Source organism: Apteryx rowi, unplaced genomic scaffold (genome assembly GCF_003343035.1).
Source record: "Apteryx rowi isolate R43461 unplaced genomic scaffold, aptRow1 scaffold_174, whole genome shotgun sequence".
Taxonomy (NCBI): domain Eukaryota; kingdom Metazoa; phylum Chordata; class Aves; order Apterygiformes; family Apterygidae; genus Apteryx; species Apteryx rowi.
Genome location: NW_020448019.1, coordinates 2,488 through 16,981, shown reverse-complemented (window position 1 = coordinate 16,981; position 14,494 = coordinate 2,488). Strand labels below are relative to the sequence as shown.

Genomic DNA, 14,494 nt, shown 5'->3' with positions numbered 1-14,494 from the left:
AATCAGCTGCAGATTTTGAGGAGCCACCCAGCACCTTCCCTGCTATCTATTCTCTCTCTGTTTCCCTGGGTGGAGCTTTCTGCTGTCCTTCTAGAAGGAGCTGTTTATCATAACAAATAAATTTTAGCCTATTCTCTTGGCCTATATATGGTAGTTCTTTTGGAGGACATGGGAACATGGGTTTATCATTGCTAGCGTTCTTTGAGCATTTACCTAGGCATTTATACTTCTGTTACCAGGTTGATATCTCTATGTCTTGGATGGTGTTGGCAAAAAATTTTTGGGTAGTACTTATAGATAAATTTCAGTCCTTTGCCTAGTTTTGTGTAATCTTTTACCAGCTTTACAGAGAGTAAGCTATTGTGTTTGCCAGGAATTTAGGCAAAATTGTAGGTAAAAAGAAGCTTTTTAAAAGTGGAACAGAGGAAAAGAAACAAGTCAAAATCAAGTTTATAATGGAAAGTGACTTAGATTTACTCTAAGCCTTATTTTATATTGCTTTTCTGTTTTTATTATGGTGTAATCCCATCAATTTCAGTAGAATTACTCTGATATAAGACTGCATTAATATCTGGAGATTCATGAGGTGTGTAACTTCGGTGGTCACCAAAAGGTTTTATACAAGTTGCAGAGAATCATGTAGATACTTTACCACTGTCCTCTAATGATGTGCAATAAAATGTATTGGCAGGTGCTGTAAATGATATGGCATCCAACCCTGGTTATTACACTGAGTTGGTGGAAAAGTCCTTAGGAACATGCACTTTAGCTACTGATGAAATTGAACGAGATTTGCGTCGTTCCTTACCTGAGCATCCTGCTTTTCAAAGTGACACAGGAATTTCTGCACTCAGGAGAGTCCTTACAGCTTATGCATACAGGAATCCCCAGATTGGATATTGTCAGGTACAGCAGTCTTGAGACCCTTAGTGTTGGTTGTCTAAACATTAGTTCATCGTAGCAGTATAGTGGCACCTCATAAAACCAATAACACAAATATTTATGGTTTCTTGCTCCGTGACTCACTTATATTGCTCATTTCATCCCACTATATAACATCAGCTCTCACTTTGTACTTGAATCTGCTGTTAAATGCTGCCATGTCTATTGAATTTATGTCTCTGTATCTCTGCTAGACTTCTAACACTTACAGTTTTCTGTAGCTTAAATACTCTGCATGTGATGATACTGAGGTAAGGTTCTTAAAGTGGATACAGCTGTAATTTATCCTACCAGTCTAAGGATACATGCTGTAAAATGCCTTCAGAAATATGAATTTTAATACCTGACAAATATGAGTTGTGTTTTCGCTATCTTCTCTTGTAAATGCTTCCTTTCCTGTTTAAACATTACAGGCAATGAATATTTTGACATCAGTACTTCTGCTGTATGCTAAAGAGGAGGAAGCATTCTGGCTGTTGGTTGCTGTCTGTGAAAGAATGCTACCTGATTATTTCAATCGCCGAATTATTGGTAATATCCTTCTGTCTTTTTATCTGTCTGGAATTGAATATAAATGATCACTGATTGAGAACAAGTGTTAAGGAATGACCTGAAGCCTGAACATTGGAGAGAAATTTTTGGGTGTGATTCAGTATTGTAAAGTAGAAAATGAGAGTAACACAACATCCCTAGACCCTCCTTAAGCATGAGTAGATGTGACTTTCAAATATTGTCATTGCTCTAGGGGTGACTGCTCAGGAAGCAGTTGTTTAGACTATTACACTCTTCTCTTGGAATTTTGTCTGAAATTCATACTATTAATTTGAAACTTAGACAGCTTAAATAAAGGAAAAGTAGTTGTTCCATGTCCCACACTTATTCTTTGATCCAGTACTCAGTGTTTGCAGATGTATATGCTAGGAGAAAATTGCACATGAAACTTCTCTCTCATTGCAGAGAGGATGTATCATCTGTCAGGAGAATCATCATCAGTAGTCGCACACCCACAGAAGTACTAATGTGCTTCACAGCATGCAGTAGGCTCTGGACCAGTGCATTGAGTGCRTGGCTCCCAGCACAGGGGATGGAGTTGATGATGCCATGCAGCCAGGCCTGTGTTTGTTTTTATAACAAAGTTGCAGTAGGATAGGGTTTCTATTTCCGGCCGGCACTCTGAGGAAAGTATGCTTCTCTGTATTAAGGTCTGGGTGGTGGTTTTGTTGTCCTCTCCCTGCAGGTGCCTTGGTAGATCAGGCAGTGTTTGAGGAGCTCATCAGGGTTCATCTGCCTCAGTTGACAGATCACATGACGGACATGACTTTTTTCTCCTCGGTCTCTCTCTCCTGGTTCCTTACCCTTTTTATCAGTGTGCTGCCTATTGAAAGTGCAGTCAATGTGGTGGACTGTTTCTTCTATGATGGAATAAAGGCAATCTTGCAGCTGGGCCTCACAGTGCTGGACTACAACATTGAAAAGTTGCTGACTTGTAAGGATGATGCAGAAGCTGTGACTGTTCTCAACAGGTATCAGTGTAACTATTATCCATGTAGGCAGTGTAGCAGATAGATATGTCATTGTGGGGGCAGCTGAGAAGACATCTGGCCAAGACTTCCAAACGCTTCTAAGGAATTGGAAGGGGGGTTGAAATTCTGGAAGGGGGGCTGGAAGTGCACCTGGTTCCTCTGGAAATCCGATCCTCCGTTAAACGTCTAAAACCWTTGCCATTTTATGTATTTTAAAGTAAAACCTTAGGTGTTTTTTTGTCTGAAATTGTTATTACTTATTGAAGGTGGTTTTCCTTAATGACCAGGTAATCTAGAGGATGGTAGACTTTTTCAAACATTTCCGACATCAGCTTAGTAACAACTTGTTTCACAAGTCTGTTTTTGTAGTTCAGGCTACTAGCTCCTCTGTTGCTAATAGCTGATGATACATATGGGACAAAAAAAATTGTTGGGGACAATCATGAGCAGATGGTTATTCTGTATTAGTATTTGAAGAAAGTTAAATATGCAACATAAAGTGCATTCTTAAGCAATGCTTTACAAGAAAAACGTGCACAATATTGGCTTCACTGCCTTCCTAAATTTGGTTGTTTCTGCTGCTGCTGTGATTATGTGTCATTGAATATTAGAATAGCAAACACGATGCTGAAACTGTGCCATATGAGTCACAAGTTATAATTACTATACACTAATAGTAAGAATTTCCTTTTAACCAGACTTTTAAATATTGAATGTTTGAACAGGGTAAGAACTACTGAATTAATGAGTAAAATGTATTTTTTTTATAAGAGACCATGCAGCCTGGTATTTATTGTAAAACCTAACTGTGTTCATTTAAAATTTTTACCATTTAAAAAAACACCAGTAGTAAATGTACTTTCACCCAATTTAAATGCATTAAAATTTAAAATATGAAAGTAGAGTGAAATTTAATTTTCACTTGATCCAAACAATGCTCTTAGAACCCAAGATTATGATGATTGTTGTGAACTCCTTTTGAACTCTTGCTTTCAACATTTTATCTGGCTGTAGCACTTCTGTTGCACAGTTAACCCAGCCAGCAGCATTCCAGTATATTTAAATAAATCGTTACAATAGTCTGCTTCTCCTCAAGAAAAAGGAAGCTGTTGCTCAGTAGATATGTTTCTCTCTTTCTGTTCCTCAACGTTGGCAAAGGCATTGGCTGACCTCCATAAAGGGACTGTTTAGGCTTTTGATGTATGTGTGATGAATAGGTGCATATCAGGCATGTCTTGGCTTCTGCACCTGAGGGAACTGAGATTGCATAGTTCACAGTCCAGCACAAGTCTCCATTCCTCTCTCCTGGTTATGTAGTACACCATTGCTCATCTCCTAGATGGATCAGAAAACCAGGGAATGCTTGGTTGGAAGGGGCCTCCAGAAGTCTCTAATCCAGTTTTCTACTCGAAAAGGACTATTACCAGCATTAGATCACATCAGCCATGTTGTTGTCTAGCTGGGTCTTGAAAACCGCAAAGGTTTGAGACTCCACAACCTTCTCTGGGTAGCCAATTCCAGTGTTGTGTATCTGTGGTACTGTTACTGCATATGCATGCCACTCCTGCTAAGGTTCTTGCTGACTGTTTCCCATATCCTGCTTGCTGTTCACTGCTGATGTGATCATTTTGTTTTGATAAACTGGGACTAGCTATTTCTTGCTGTGTTTGCTTCATGCAGGTTTTTTGACAGTGTCACCAACAAAGATAGTCCCTTGCCTCCAACTGTGCAGCAGGGCTCCAACCTCAGCAATACAAAGAGTGACCACCCAAAAGTGGACATTACTGATTTGATCCGAGAGTCAAATGAAGTATGTGTTCTTATTGTGGGTATGTTTTTCCATCACATGCAGTATTTGCAATTCATGGGCTACCTTAAAAATACTGCAGCTGCATTGCACGAACTAGCGAAGTAGAAGACCCTTCTAGACTGGCATAGATTGGGCTCTGTAATTTGCTGAGCCTCGCTGAAAACCTTGTAGGTTGGGTTATGGGATAGGTTTGTTTTTGTGTTGTTTTGATTTTTTTTTTAACCACCTGAAGTGTGCTTGGTAGGCTGCTTCAGAGTAGAGTTTCTTGGGTGCTTCATAGTTCCTGTGTTGGCATGCCTCATTCACTGTCTTAGTCCCTGTACACTGTCAACTAAATGACAAACTGAAGGTACAGGAGAAGCAGCCCTTGCGGTTACTAATTTGAGACTGCTTACTGCATCTTGCAGGTAGTGGTAACATTTGACATAGCAGCCAATGCAGGAAACTGGGTGTGCTTGATTAGCTCATTGTACCGATGAAATGGACATTTTGAGATGTGGTTGGTAAGAAAAGGCAATTACGATCTTTTACCACTTCCTTTTAACTTGTAACTTTGGTTTCTGCAGTGTCTAGCTTTTGCAGCTCTGCACTGGGGAGGAAATAACTTCAGTTTTTTCTTCTCCTTTTGTCCTCAGATATCCACGAGGCATTTCCTTCCTTGGCATGGTTTAGATCCAGGGTATTTATCCATTTTTAGATAGGTTTGTGTTTTAAGTTTCTGCTCAGTCCATCTGAAATGAAAGGCAAGCTGAGAGAAAAAGATTTGTTCATTTGTTTTTTTCTATTAGCCTGTTTCTTTTATCCCTATGATATCTTCTTTCTGACTCTCAATCGTGTGTTTCCAGCGAAAGAGCCATAATACATCTCTTTGGGAAAAATGTCCTGGTCTTAACTAAGAAAAAATTAAGTAGCTGTTATTGGTGTAATTTAGGGGGATCGAATTTTCTCTTTTGATTCTCACAGAGAAAAAGACTTTGCTTTAGTAGGAAGAGCAAAAGGCAAGAATCAGTTCTCTTGAACCCTCTCTATAGCATTGGGCTAATCATGTAAAATGTCTGTTTTTCTGCTATCACTATTGTTTCACAAGAATGTTGTGCTGATCGATCATATTTGTAAAACACTTTAAGATCCTTGTAAGAAGAATTGTACACTCTTTTGGGTCTTTCTTGTCATGGTGAGATCTCATAGTAGTGAGGGGGAATGGTTGCAGGTTAAAGAATAGAGGTGGTCAGTAATGAACTGTTGTGTGTTGCATTTTGAAGTGGAAGCTGAAGCTTTCACAAAGATGGAATCATTACTGAAAGACCAGAGAATGCAAAAGAAGCTGCCTTTCTTGTTCTGCATTTGCAGTCAGGTTGTTGGCCCAAGAAAGTAGCCTGTAATTTGGTATAGTTTTTAAACACTGAGTTGGGCAGAACCTTGAACCTCAATTTCTTGCTCCCGAGTTGGCAACCCTGCTCTTAGGCCTATATCCCCATTTCTATCTCGTGACGCCTCTTCTGGCTGCAAGTTTTGTATCTTCAGTTGAAGTGAATTTCTGCAAGGCTCGTAAGTGTCACAACCTCTTGTTTGAGAACTGTTGATGCAAAGTAAGAGTCAATTTCTCACTTCCCATTTTGACCAGACGGTTCATTTCACCATAATTCTGTTTTAGTAAGAGGTTTTCTTTTCATATCACTGTGGAATGAAAATAAATTTCAAAATGGGAGGATTGCTGTAAAGGAGTTGTCATCCCGCAGATAGGTCTAGTTACTAATCGTAAACAAGTGAGCAGAGATGTTCTGTGTGATACTGTTGCTTCACATGGGTATTAGGAAGATAAATGAGATAAAGTGAAAAGATATGGAATTGAATTTTAAAATGATGTTCCGTTTTATGCCTTTATGACTCAGGCACAAATGGAAGATTCATTCTTTTACAATCTAATCTGGTATGAAGAAGCCATGTTTAACTACTGAATGGAAGAACATGTAGCTTTTAATTTACTGTACTAATTCAGGGTTAGATTATACATCTTTTTTATATTCTTGTTGAGGCCGTTGCACAATATCAATGCCCAGGAGCCAGACCAGTGAAAGAGTTATGACTCAGAGGTGCAGTTTCTGCTCTGCTTCCCTTTTTTTCCAGGACTGAAGTATACTGCTGGTGGTCTTCATAGAAACATAGAAATTCAGTTCTGGAAGAGAATTTCAGAGGTCATCTAGTTCAACTCCCTGCCCAGAGCACACCCAGATCATCATTGAAAAATGTGCTAACTTGTTCTTAAAGCTCTCTAAAAAAGAGAACTTGCAGCAACTTTAGCCTATTATAGTATTTCTCTACCTTTAGTCAGAAAATATCCTAATATCCAGTGTAACTTCTCTTGGAGTATAATATTCTAATATCCAATATAACTCCTCTGGGGTGCTCATAAAGCTGATTTGCTTTTCAAAGCCAATGAGGAAAACCAATTGCAGTTGGATATAGAGCCAAAACAGTGTAAGGTCCCTTCCTTTGTCTTCCCATCTACAGTGAACTACTCCAGAGTTTCTTTTCTTTCCCCATCGTTCTTTGAAACACTTGCCCTTTTAAGAGTTGCACTGTTTAGGGGAAATCCTAGTGCTGTAACGAATGACTCTCTGCTGAGTTTCTGGGATCTTGCTTTGTTTCCATATCTGTATTTGTATGATGCTTAGATGCAAGAAAGATAAACATATCTGCTTAGATGTGTCTAGTGGCAGTTGATTTCACAGAACTATACTTTTCCTGTAGAGATATGGCGATATTCGATACGAGGATGTTGAGAGCATGCGCTGCAGGAACAGGCTTTATGTTATCCAGGCACTAGAAGCTACAACCAAGCAGAATGTGGTGAGTGTCTTGAGAGAGCTCAACCCTTTCCTCTGATCCCCTTTTAGAAAATTCTGAGATGAGCTGCATTTTCTAAGGCCAAGTAAATCAATTTATAGGTTGAAATCCCTCTCATCTGCAGGGTGTCTGTTAACTGAGGTCTTGGCCTGTGATGTTTTCAATCTGTGAATCACAGCATGACCTTCTGCTCTTGTTACAAGTGACATCACAGACTGCTTCTAAAGGCTAGCATATCTCTTGATGTTCTGCATTAATTGGAAGAGACTGACCTATATTTCTTTCAGCTGTTGTTAAATTATTAATGCGTTTTTCTTAGAGACATAAAGCACTGTGAAATGCCCATAGCGCTACAATAAAACAATGTCACTGCATTTTTGCTCTAGGAAGTGATCATAAATGTCACTGAAGAGATTATTGTACTGAAATTTAACAAAGGTTGTTTTTTGTGTCTGTGGTGTGTGTAGGTGTCCTGTAATGTATGCGTGGTGTGGCAACTCTTTAGCTGCCATCATCCTTAAAGTTCAGACTCCTAAATGAAGGCGAGGGTTGCAAGGACCTTCCTTTGTTTGCCTGTTTTCTTCAATTCCAGTTCCAATAACTGGTGATAATAATGGTGTACTTAAGAAGCAGTGCTTCATTCTTTACTAAATGTGGCTTGTAGCAAATGATACTAAATGCTGTTGATTGCACCAAGATTTTAACTGTTGTATATTGTTTTATAAAACATATCTATCATGAAGATGGATCCTGGTCTTGCAGCTAAATTTGATTTTAAAAGCTGTGGATTTTTTTTTTTTTTTTGTTAAAGAAATGGGGATTCAGCTTCAGTGGTAAGGACTGAATGTGCATTTGTCTTTTATAAAAGAAACTATATGTTGCATCATTGTAAATAATTTGGCACTCAAATTTTGTCTCTTTGGTCTCAGTGTAGGCTCAGTGTATGCAAATAATGTGACTTGCATTCTGTGAGAAATTATTTCTTCCAGTCCATCATCTTCTGATTGCTTTTAAAATAGAGGTTCTCTTCTTACTCCTAACTGTAACATGCCAAAACCTGGAATATTCAAACTGCATCTTTTAATATAATATTAAGTCTTCCAGAACTTTATTCTACAGGCCTATTCCAAAGATGGGAAGACTCATCATTTAGTTAATTTTCTCTTAATTTTGCTTCAGCTACGTGTTGTGTCCCAGGATGTAAAATTCAGTCCTAGTGACCTTGAAGAGCTTTATGCATTATTCAAGGTAATGTGCTGTTTTCTTCATTTATCAAACATCCATCTTAATGGTGGACTGTACTATGGGTGTGTAACAATTTTAACAATTCCAGGTGAAAGCTGGATTCAGCATGTATGTTTTGCATGTCAACTTTAAACCAAGTGGCATAGTTAACATCCCACGTCTCTCACCCAGAGAGATAATTGTCCTTTCATATCATCTAACATTTTGCCTTTCCTTTGCAGAAGGAGCACTTTCTTTCCTGTTATTGGAATGTAAATAGTCCTGTCCTGCAACACCATGATGCCAGTCTGCCATATCTTGACCAGTATCGGATTGATTGCCAGCAATTCAGGGTTCTCTGTCATCTCTTGAGCCCGTGGTCTCATTGTGCAAACAGAGACTCGCTTGCACTGTGGACATTCAGACTTATGGATGAGAACTCTGATTGCCTTATAAACTTCAAACAATTTGCCTGTGTTCTTGGTATGAGAACAGCGCGTACATAGCACATTGACAAGGGAATGCTGTCCTGGGAGGAGTCCTGGAAATGCTTCTGTGTATCTCCTTCCATGCTATATCTAAGAAGCTTAAGGAGACAAGTCTCTTAACTTAGGGTTGAAATAGTGTTATCTTTATGGCATAATATTAAATGCAAAGATTAAATAGCAAGTCAAGTGCTCAGAGTATATTTATAAGTTTGAGAGTGGGTGCTACATTCTTTAGGTGGATGATAAGAGCTTTTAATTGGAGAACTGTGCCCTGATTTGCTTGTCTATATTTGACCATGAAATGGCTAACATCAGGCTTCGCAAATCAGTAACTTTTCTGAAACATTAATCCCATGGAGAATAATTTCCCATCTGAGATTATATTTAAAAATGGCTTTACCATCAAAATATCAGAAAATTAGGAAATAGCATGACCGTATTGCCCAACCTGTTTGGTTGATGATCAGCGCTTCCTCACAGTCAACCACCTCATACACAGATCATGCAAGATAGCCAATGCCTGATATCTCTGGGGAACTGAAAGTTGTCTAGACTTATTGCGGTATTCCTTTCATCTTATTTTCAAAGTGCTATTGTGCAGGAAGCAAAAATTTAAGGRAAAATGCTGAGAAGACATTAGTGATATATTTATTTGATTCTGTGGTTTCATTTTAATAAGTGATAGACATTATTCTGTGCTCTGGCTGTACTTTCTTCTGTAACCACAGTTTTAGCTCATTACAGAAGGTGTGTTACGGTCTGTTGAAGAGATATGCTTTTGTGTTTCTCTAGATGTTCAGACATACTTAAGAATAGGATAGTATGATGAAATGTCATAAAGCAGTGTTCTTTCCTCAGTGTAGACAAACCCCAGGTTCAGCTGCAGGGGTGTTGCCACCCTTAACCTTCATCTCTAAGTATATGCAGAGTAAGATAGGACGTATGTCCAGTTCCAACCTCCCTCAGTTGCAATTGTTTAGGTTAACAGGGTGTTTTAAAGTTTGGTCCAGTTGAACAGACTCTCTTGCCTCTCTCCTCTAACAGATATCATGTATAATGGAAGTTTCACTGAGAAACTCAAGCTGCTTTTTAAGTTACACATCCCTCCAGGTAAGTGAGAAGCATTGGCATTTGGGGAGGGCTGTTCCTGTCTTTTATCATCTTTGTGTGGTTTTTTGGTTTGTTTTTTGGGTTTTTTTTTTTAGCTTTACCTTTCTTCCTGTTGTCACTGTCACTGGCTACAGTACTATCCCAAAGCTGTAATACAGATGTATAGTTCTTCCAGAGTAATGTATCCTTTGGGAAGGACTTAATCTGCTCAAACACTATTTCTGCTTTGTTCTTAGGGACAATATGTCTGTACAAAGCTTTTGTTTTCTTTTACTATTTTGGTAATTCTTGGGAGCCCTGAAAACAATTTATTAATTTTTTTATTGCAGCTTTTACTGAAGTAGAATCTCTAAGCCCTTCCAAAGGTGATGATCTTTCAAAAGAAGAACTGATCCACTTCAGCCAGCTCAGTGGTAAGCTTTGTGTTATGTTTGATTTTGCACATAAAGTATCAGAAGGGTTCTATTAATTATTGTGTGCTGAAAGATGGGGAGCTCTCTTCAGAAAGCCTTCAACTGCTGTTTTGAAATCATCTCTTCCAGCAAATCATGTCACTGTTGACATGAATCCTATGTGAAGATCTTCTCTAGATAGTTGTATTTTCATACCTAATAGGGTAGAATTTCTTTGTGGGTAGGCATTCTTCTTTAAAGCAGTTCTTCTTTAGGAATATGTGTTTTAATTACTATTTATGAACATACAAACTGTTTGTGGTAGCAGGCCTCAGTAACAGGTCATTTCAATAGTCACTGTACAAAGAACAGAGATCCTTGTCCTGAATTGAACTGCTTATGTCTGATGATAGAGTTCAAAAGCCACAAGCATTTACATGGAAATAGGGCGGAATATCTGGTCAGTATTTTTCATCGTAGTTGGCAACCTTTCTGTTGCCTTGCTTTATTTGTTGAAGTGCTGGCTATTTCCTTTTCGCATTCAAGGCATAAAGGCATATTTCCTGCCTCAAGGATTTTGATATCCAAGTCCATAATTATTTGATGCAYGTATGCCAGGGTTTCAAAATCCTTTGCTTCCATTTTAAAACATATGTGCTGAAAAAATTTTGTGAGGTATACATTTATGGAGTCAATAAAGCATTCTCTTTGGAAAGCTGTGCCTTTTTACTTGCTTGGAGGGCAGATCCTTTTCAGTTTTTATAAATTATCCAAAAGTAGCATATCTGTAATATGGGTACTGTTCTCACTCACAGTTCAACACATGGCCACAAGCATTATCAGGATTATCTGCTTGATGGTATATGTGATTGCAGTTTCTTTTCTGATCTCCAGCCTTGCTGTGGCTCGTGGTGTTTGTTGCTATTGTTGTACATTTGATGTTTGTTTGTATTGATGTACATTTGATGTTAATGTTTGAAATTGTACAAATCTGACCATGCAGTTTCTTCTTGGCCTAATCTGTGTTGACTACACAGGGATCCATGAGGGTCTTGCTTCTTAATCAAGGAATTTCTGATAAAAATAAATGAAGCATTTGCTCTTCCTTTCTCAAAGAAATAACAAATTGTTTTTCTCCTCATAAACTGTAGTTTCATCTACTGCAGATAGTCTTGAAAGTGATGCTTTGAAGAGCAGCCCAGAAAAAGGTAGAGAATCCTGAAGACACAGTTGGTAACCATGTGTTTTTGGGGGAGAGGAGCTGGGAAAGTGTATGTTGAGGAAGTATAGTAATTAATATCATGCTGTCTTGAGTGATCTTAAGCATAGTGCTAATGTTATACCCACTTTTATACCCACTTTTATAAATGTAGTGCTTGGGAGGAGGAGGTAATGTAAACTCTGGTCCTGTTTAGTTCTAGGCCCCACAACWCTGTTAAGAAGGAATGGCACTGAGGACACCAGTTCTTTTGCTCATCATCCCTCGGGGGAGGTCTTAGTTCATGTTTGCTCTTTTTTTTTTTTGGTCAAGTAGGGAAGGGGAAGGTTGATATTCAGGCRTATCTGAAGCAGTGGCAAGATGAACTTCTTAAAAAAGAAGAAAATATTAAGGATCTGCCAAGGATGAATCAGGTAAAACTGCCTATGTCTGAGTCTTTCACGAGTCAGTTTTTGTTTGCTGTTTATCCTTTAAGTCTTATTAGTAGTTTTCCAAAAGATTCATAGGATCCCTTAAATTTCAGGCCTTCAAATTAATCATTAGCTTGTTTTTTTTTAAACTAGTGTAACTGTAAGTTCACGTAGAAAGGAACTTTCAGACATACCTCGGTTTATCAAGGCTAGTCCACGTCCCTGTTGTCATCAGAGCTGTTGTTGTACTAGGCACCTAGTGACAGCAGTCCAGGGTTGAAAGCAGTGAAGCAGGAGAGTTGTGTTGCTCTTCTCTGAATAGTTTCCTCTGTATCTCTCTGTAGTCACAGTTCATCCAGTTCTCAAAAACCCTGTACAATCTATTCCACGGAGACCCTGAGGAGGAGCTGTTATATCGGGCTATAGCAGTGGTTACCAGCCTCCTATTGAAAATGGAAGAAGTTGGCAGAAGACTGCAGAGTCCAGTGACACCAGTCAAATRTTCAGCTGCCGTTACGGAGTTGCCTGCTGAAGTCCCAAACAAAGGGCAGGAGGAAAGCAGCTCTGAGCAGGCTGAAGGCAGTAGAGCACAGAGTTCGAGAGGGGACCACGAGTGGTCTTTTGCCTTTGAACAGATTCTGGCATCCTTATTAAATGAGCCAGCCTTTGTGAGATTTTTTGAGAAACCGCATGAGATAAAAACTAAAATAGAGAGTGCTAAAATGTTACAACTAAAAGCAAGAACCAGAGTATAATTTTCTTCACCTTTGCACTCTGCATTAACAGCATAAAGCACTTACTTACAAATGAAGGTTTCTACTATGGGAATTGAGTGGGGAGTTTACATGGGGAATGGGATTTGAAGAGTCAGCTTTAAATATCAGATACCAGTATGCTTTTATGTAAATAAAAATAGTTTCAAGCACAATCACTTTCTTGCAGTGTTCATAAGTTTCAGTCCAAAAAGGACTGAAGAATAAACTGTTTTTACCATGTTACTAAAATATGCAACCTTGCTAGGAAATACTAGGTGTGATCTATGAATGGCACTATGAAAAAACCTTTCTGAATGAGCTGTTACACTGTATGCCCTCCAAGTTCATTTCTRTTATTGCGATGAGTATAATGACTTCCAGCCATTTTCACTTAAAATGAATAGTGACAGCTAACAGATTGATTTCCAGGTTAGTTTAAATAGTTATTTCTAAACCTGCATGTGGACTGGGGTGAAAGCAGGGCGAAGACTAAAAATAAAGGCTTTGAAATGGTAGCTATATGTTGGCCACAAGAGCATGTGATTAGAGAAGAAAGTTGCCAGGCTCTCGATTCCCTTGCTCCGGTGTTACCGATGGGCCTGGACTGTTGCAGATTCCAGCAGTCTTTCTTTACCAGCAGTTCGTGGACTGCATTCTCCCAGCCCACATCTCAGTTTTTTTGCAATGTGGCCCTTAGCTAGTGCCCTTACAGCTAGTTTCCTACTTTTCTAGCTAGGTATGAGTTACTCTTTCCCATTTACATACCCATCCTCTTAAAACACAGGTGAAAGGGGTGCAAGTCGCTGGGTCATCCAGGCTGCATGTGTATGCAAAGGCTGGTGTAGATGCTTGAAATCAAGGGAAAGCAGTGGCTAAATCTTTCTCGCTGTCTCACTGCACAGTGATTGTTACACATCTTGCAAGAGGAGCCATTGTTGACTCCTTGGGAGCATGTTGGTAAAATGTATGGTTTTGCTGTATGGTTTTGCTAGTGTTTGCATAACAGAAGAACAGAATAGTCTTTAGCTGCTTCCTAATTAGCTGAACACTGACTAGGAAACTGCTGTGGACAGATTGTGGTTGCTTCTTTGTCTACCCTGAGTCCACACCTCAATCTTGTAATCATTCCTTGTTTTCTGTAGCTCTCTGGATCATTGCTGCTGTTATATTTTGTATCTGCCAGGATTAATGACAACAACAAAATCTGGAATCTGAATTGGGATTTTTAATATATTTAAAATGATATGGTAAACAACCTGTGGAGGCAAGCTCGAGCAGTGTTAATGCTGATGAAGGTTGACCTTGAGCCTTAGGTAGCTTGTGCTAGAATGGTTTTTTTTGAGAAACAGGGAAGCACTTGTATTAATTAAAAAAAAAAAAAGTAAACTGGCATCTCTCTGCTGACCTTAAAATGGGTTAAAAATGGGTATTTCTAAAGGCTGTATGACAATCTTTCTCTGCAAAACAGCATTATTTTTATAAGGTGTATTTTTTTTAAAGAAGTGGAATGAGAACGGGATTACTTAGTGTTGGGTGCCTTTTTTGCAATACTGAAATGAATGAGGAATATAATGAAAATCCCACTTGTGTTACAAGCAGTTGTTGAAATGCCATCATTGCAATGGGTATTAAAGTTCCAATGCTGCTTCTAAAGAAGGGTTTTGATCAAGAGCAATGAATGTATGAATTATTTTCCTTTCTCCTGCCCCATGCTCTCAGGAATTAATATAAAACAAGGTTTTATTGAACAAAGAGTAATTTCAGAAACTGTACC

The 14,494-nt window shown here is 38.8% G+C and overlaps 1 protein-coding gene across 7 annotated transcripts in view; it reads left to right on the top strand.

The window, feature by feature from the left end:
* TBC1D8B (TBC1 domain family member 8B) overlaps positions 1 to 14,239 on the top strand; it is a 41,777-nt gene extending 27,538 nt beyond the window's left edge. For 3 of the 7 annotated variants that reach the window (XM_026061013.1, XM_026061016.1, XM_026061019.1), the window contains 12 exons: positions 692 to 906; positions 1,356 to 1,473; positions 2,180 to 2,465; positions 4,146 to 4,275; positions 7,027 to 7,125; positions 8,302 to 8,370; positions 8,589 to 8,829; positions 9,879 to 9,944; positions 10,274 to 10,357; positions 11,488 to 11,544; positions 11,868 to 11,968; positions 12,310 to 14,239. In XM_026061013.1, the coding sequence (XP_025916798.1) occupies positions 692 to 906; positions 1,356 to 1,473; positions 2,180 to 2,465; positions 4,146 to 4,275; positions 7,027 to 7,125; positions 8,302 to 8,370; positions 8,589 to 8,829; positions 9,879 to 9,944; positions 10,274 to 10,357; positions 11,488 to 11,544; positions 11,868 to 11,968; positions 12,310 to 12,720 (1,877 nt within the window). In that variant the 3' untranslated portion in view covers positions 12,721 to 14,239. The remainder of the gene's footprint in view (positions 1 to 691; positions 907 to 1,355; positions 1,474 to 2,179; positions 2,466 to 4,145; positions 4,276 to 7,026; positions 7,126 to 8,301; positions 8,371 to 8,588; positions 8,830 to 9,878; positions 9,945 to 10,273; positions 10,358 to 11,487; positions 11,545 to 11,867; positions 11,969 to 12,309) is intronic. The other 4 variants (XM_026061014.1, XM_026061017.1, XM_026061018.1 and 1 more) reach the window with 3 other exon arrangements.
* Positions 14,240 to 14,494: the final 255 nt, after the last annotated feature.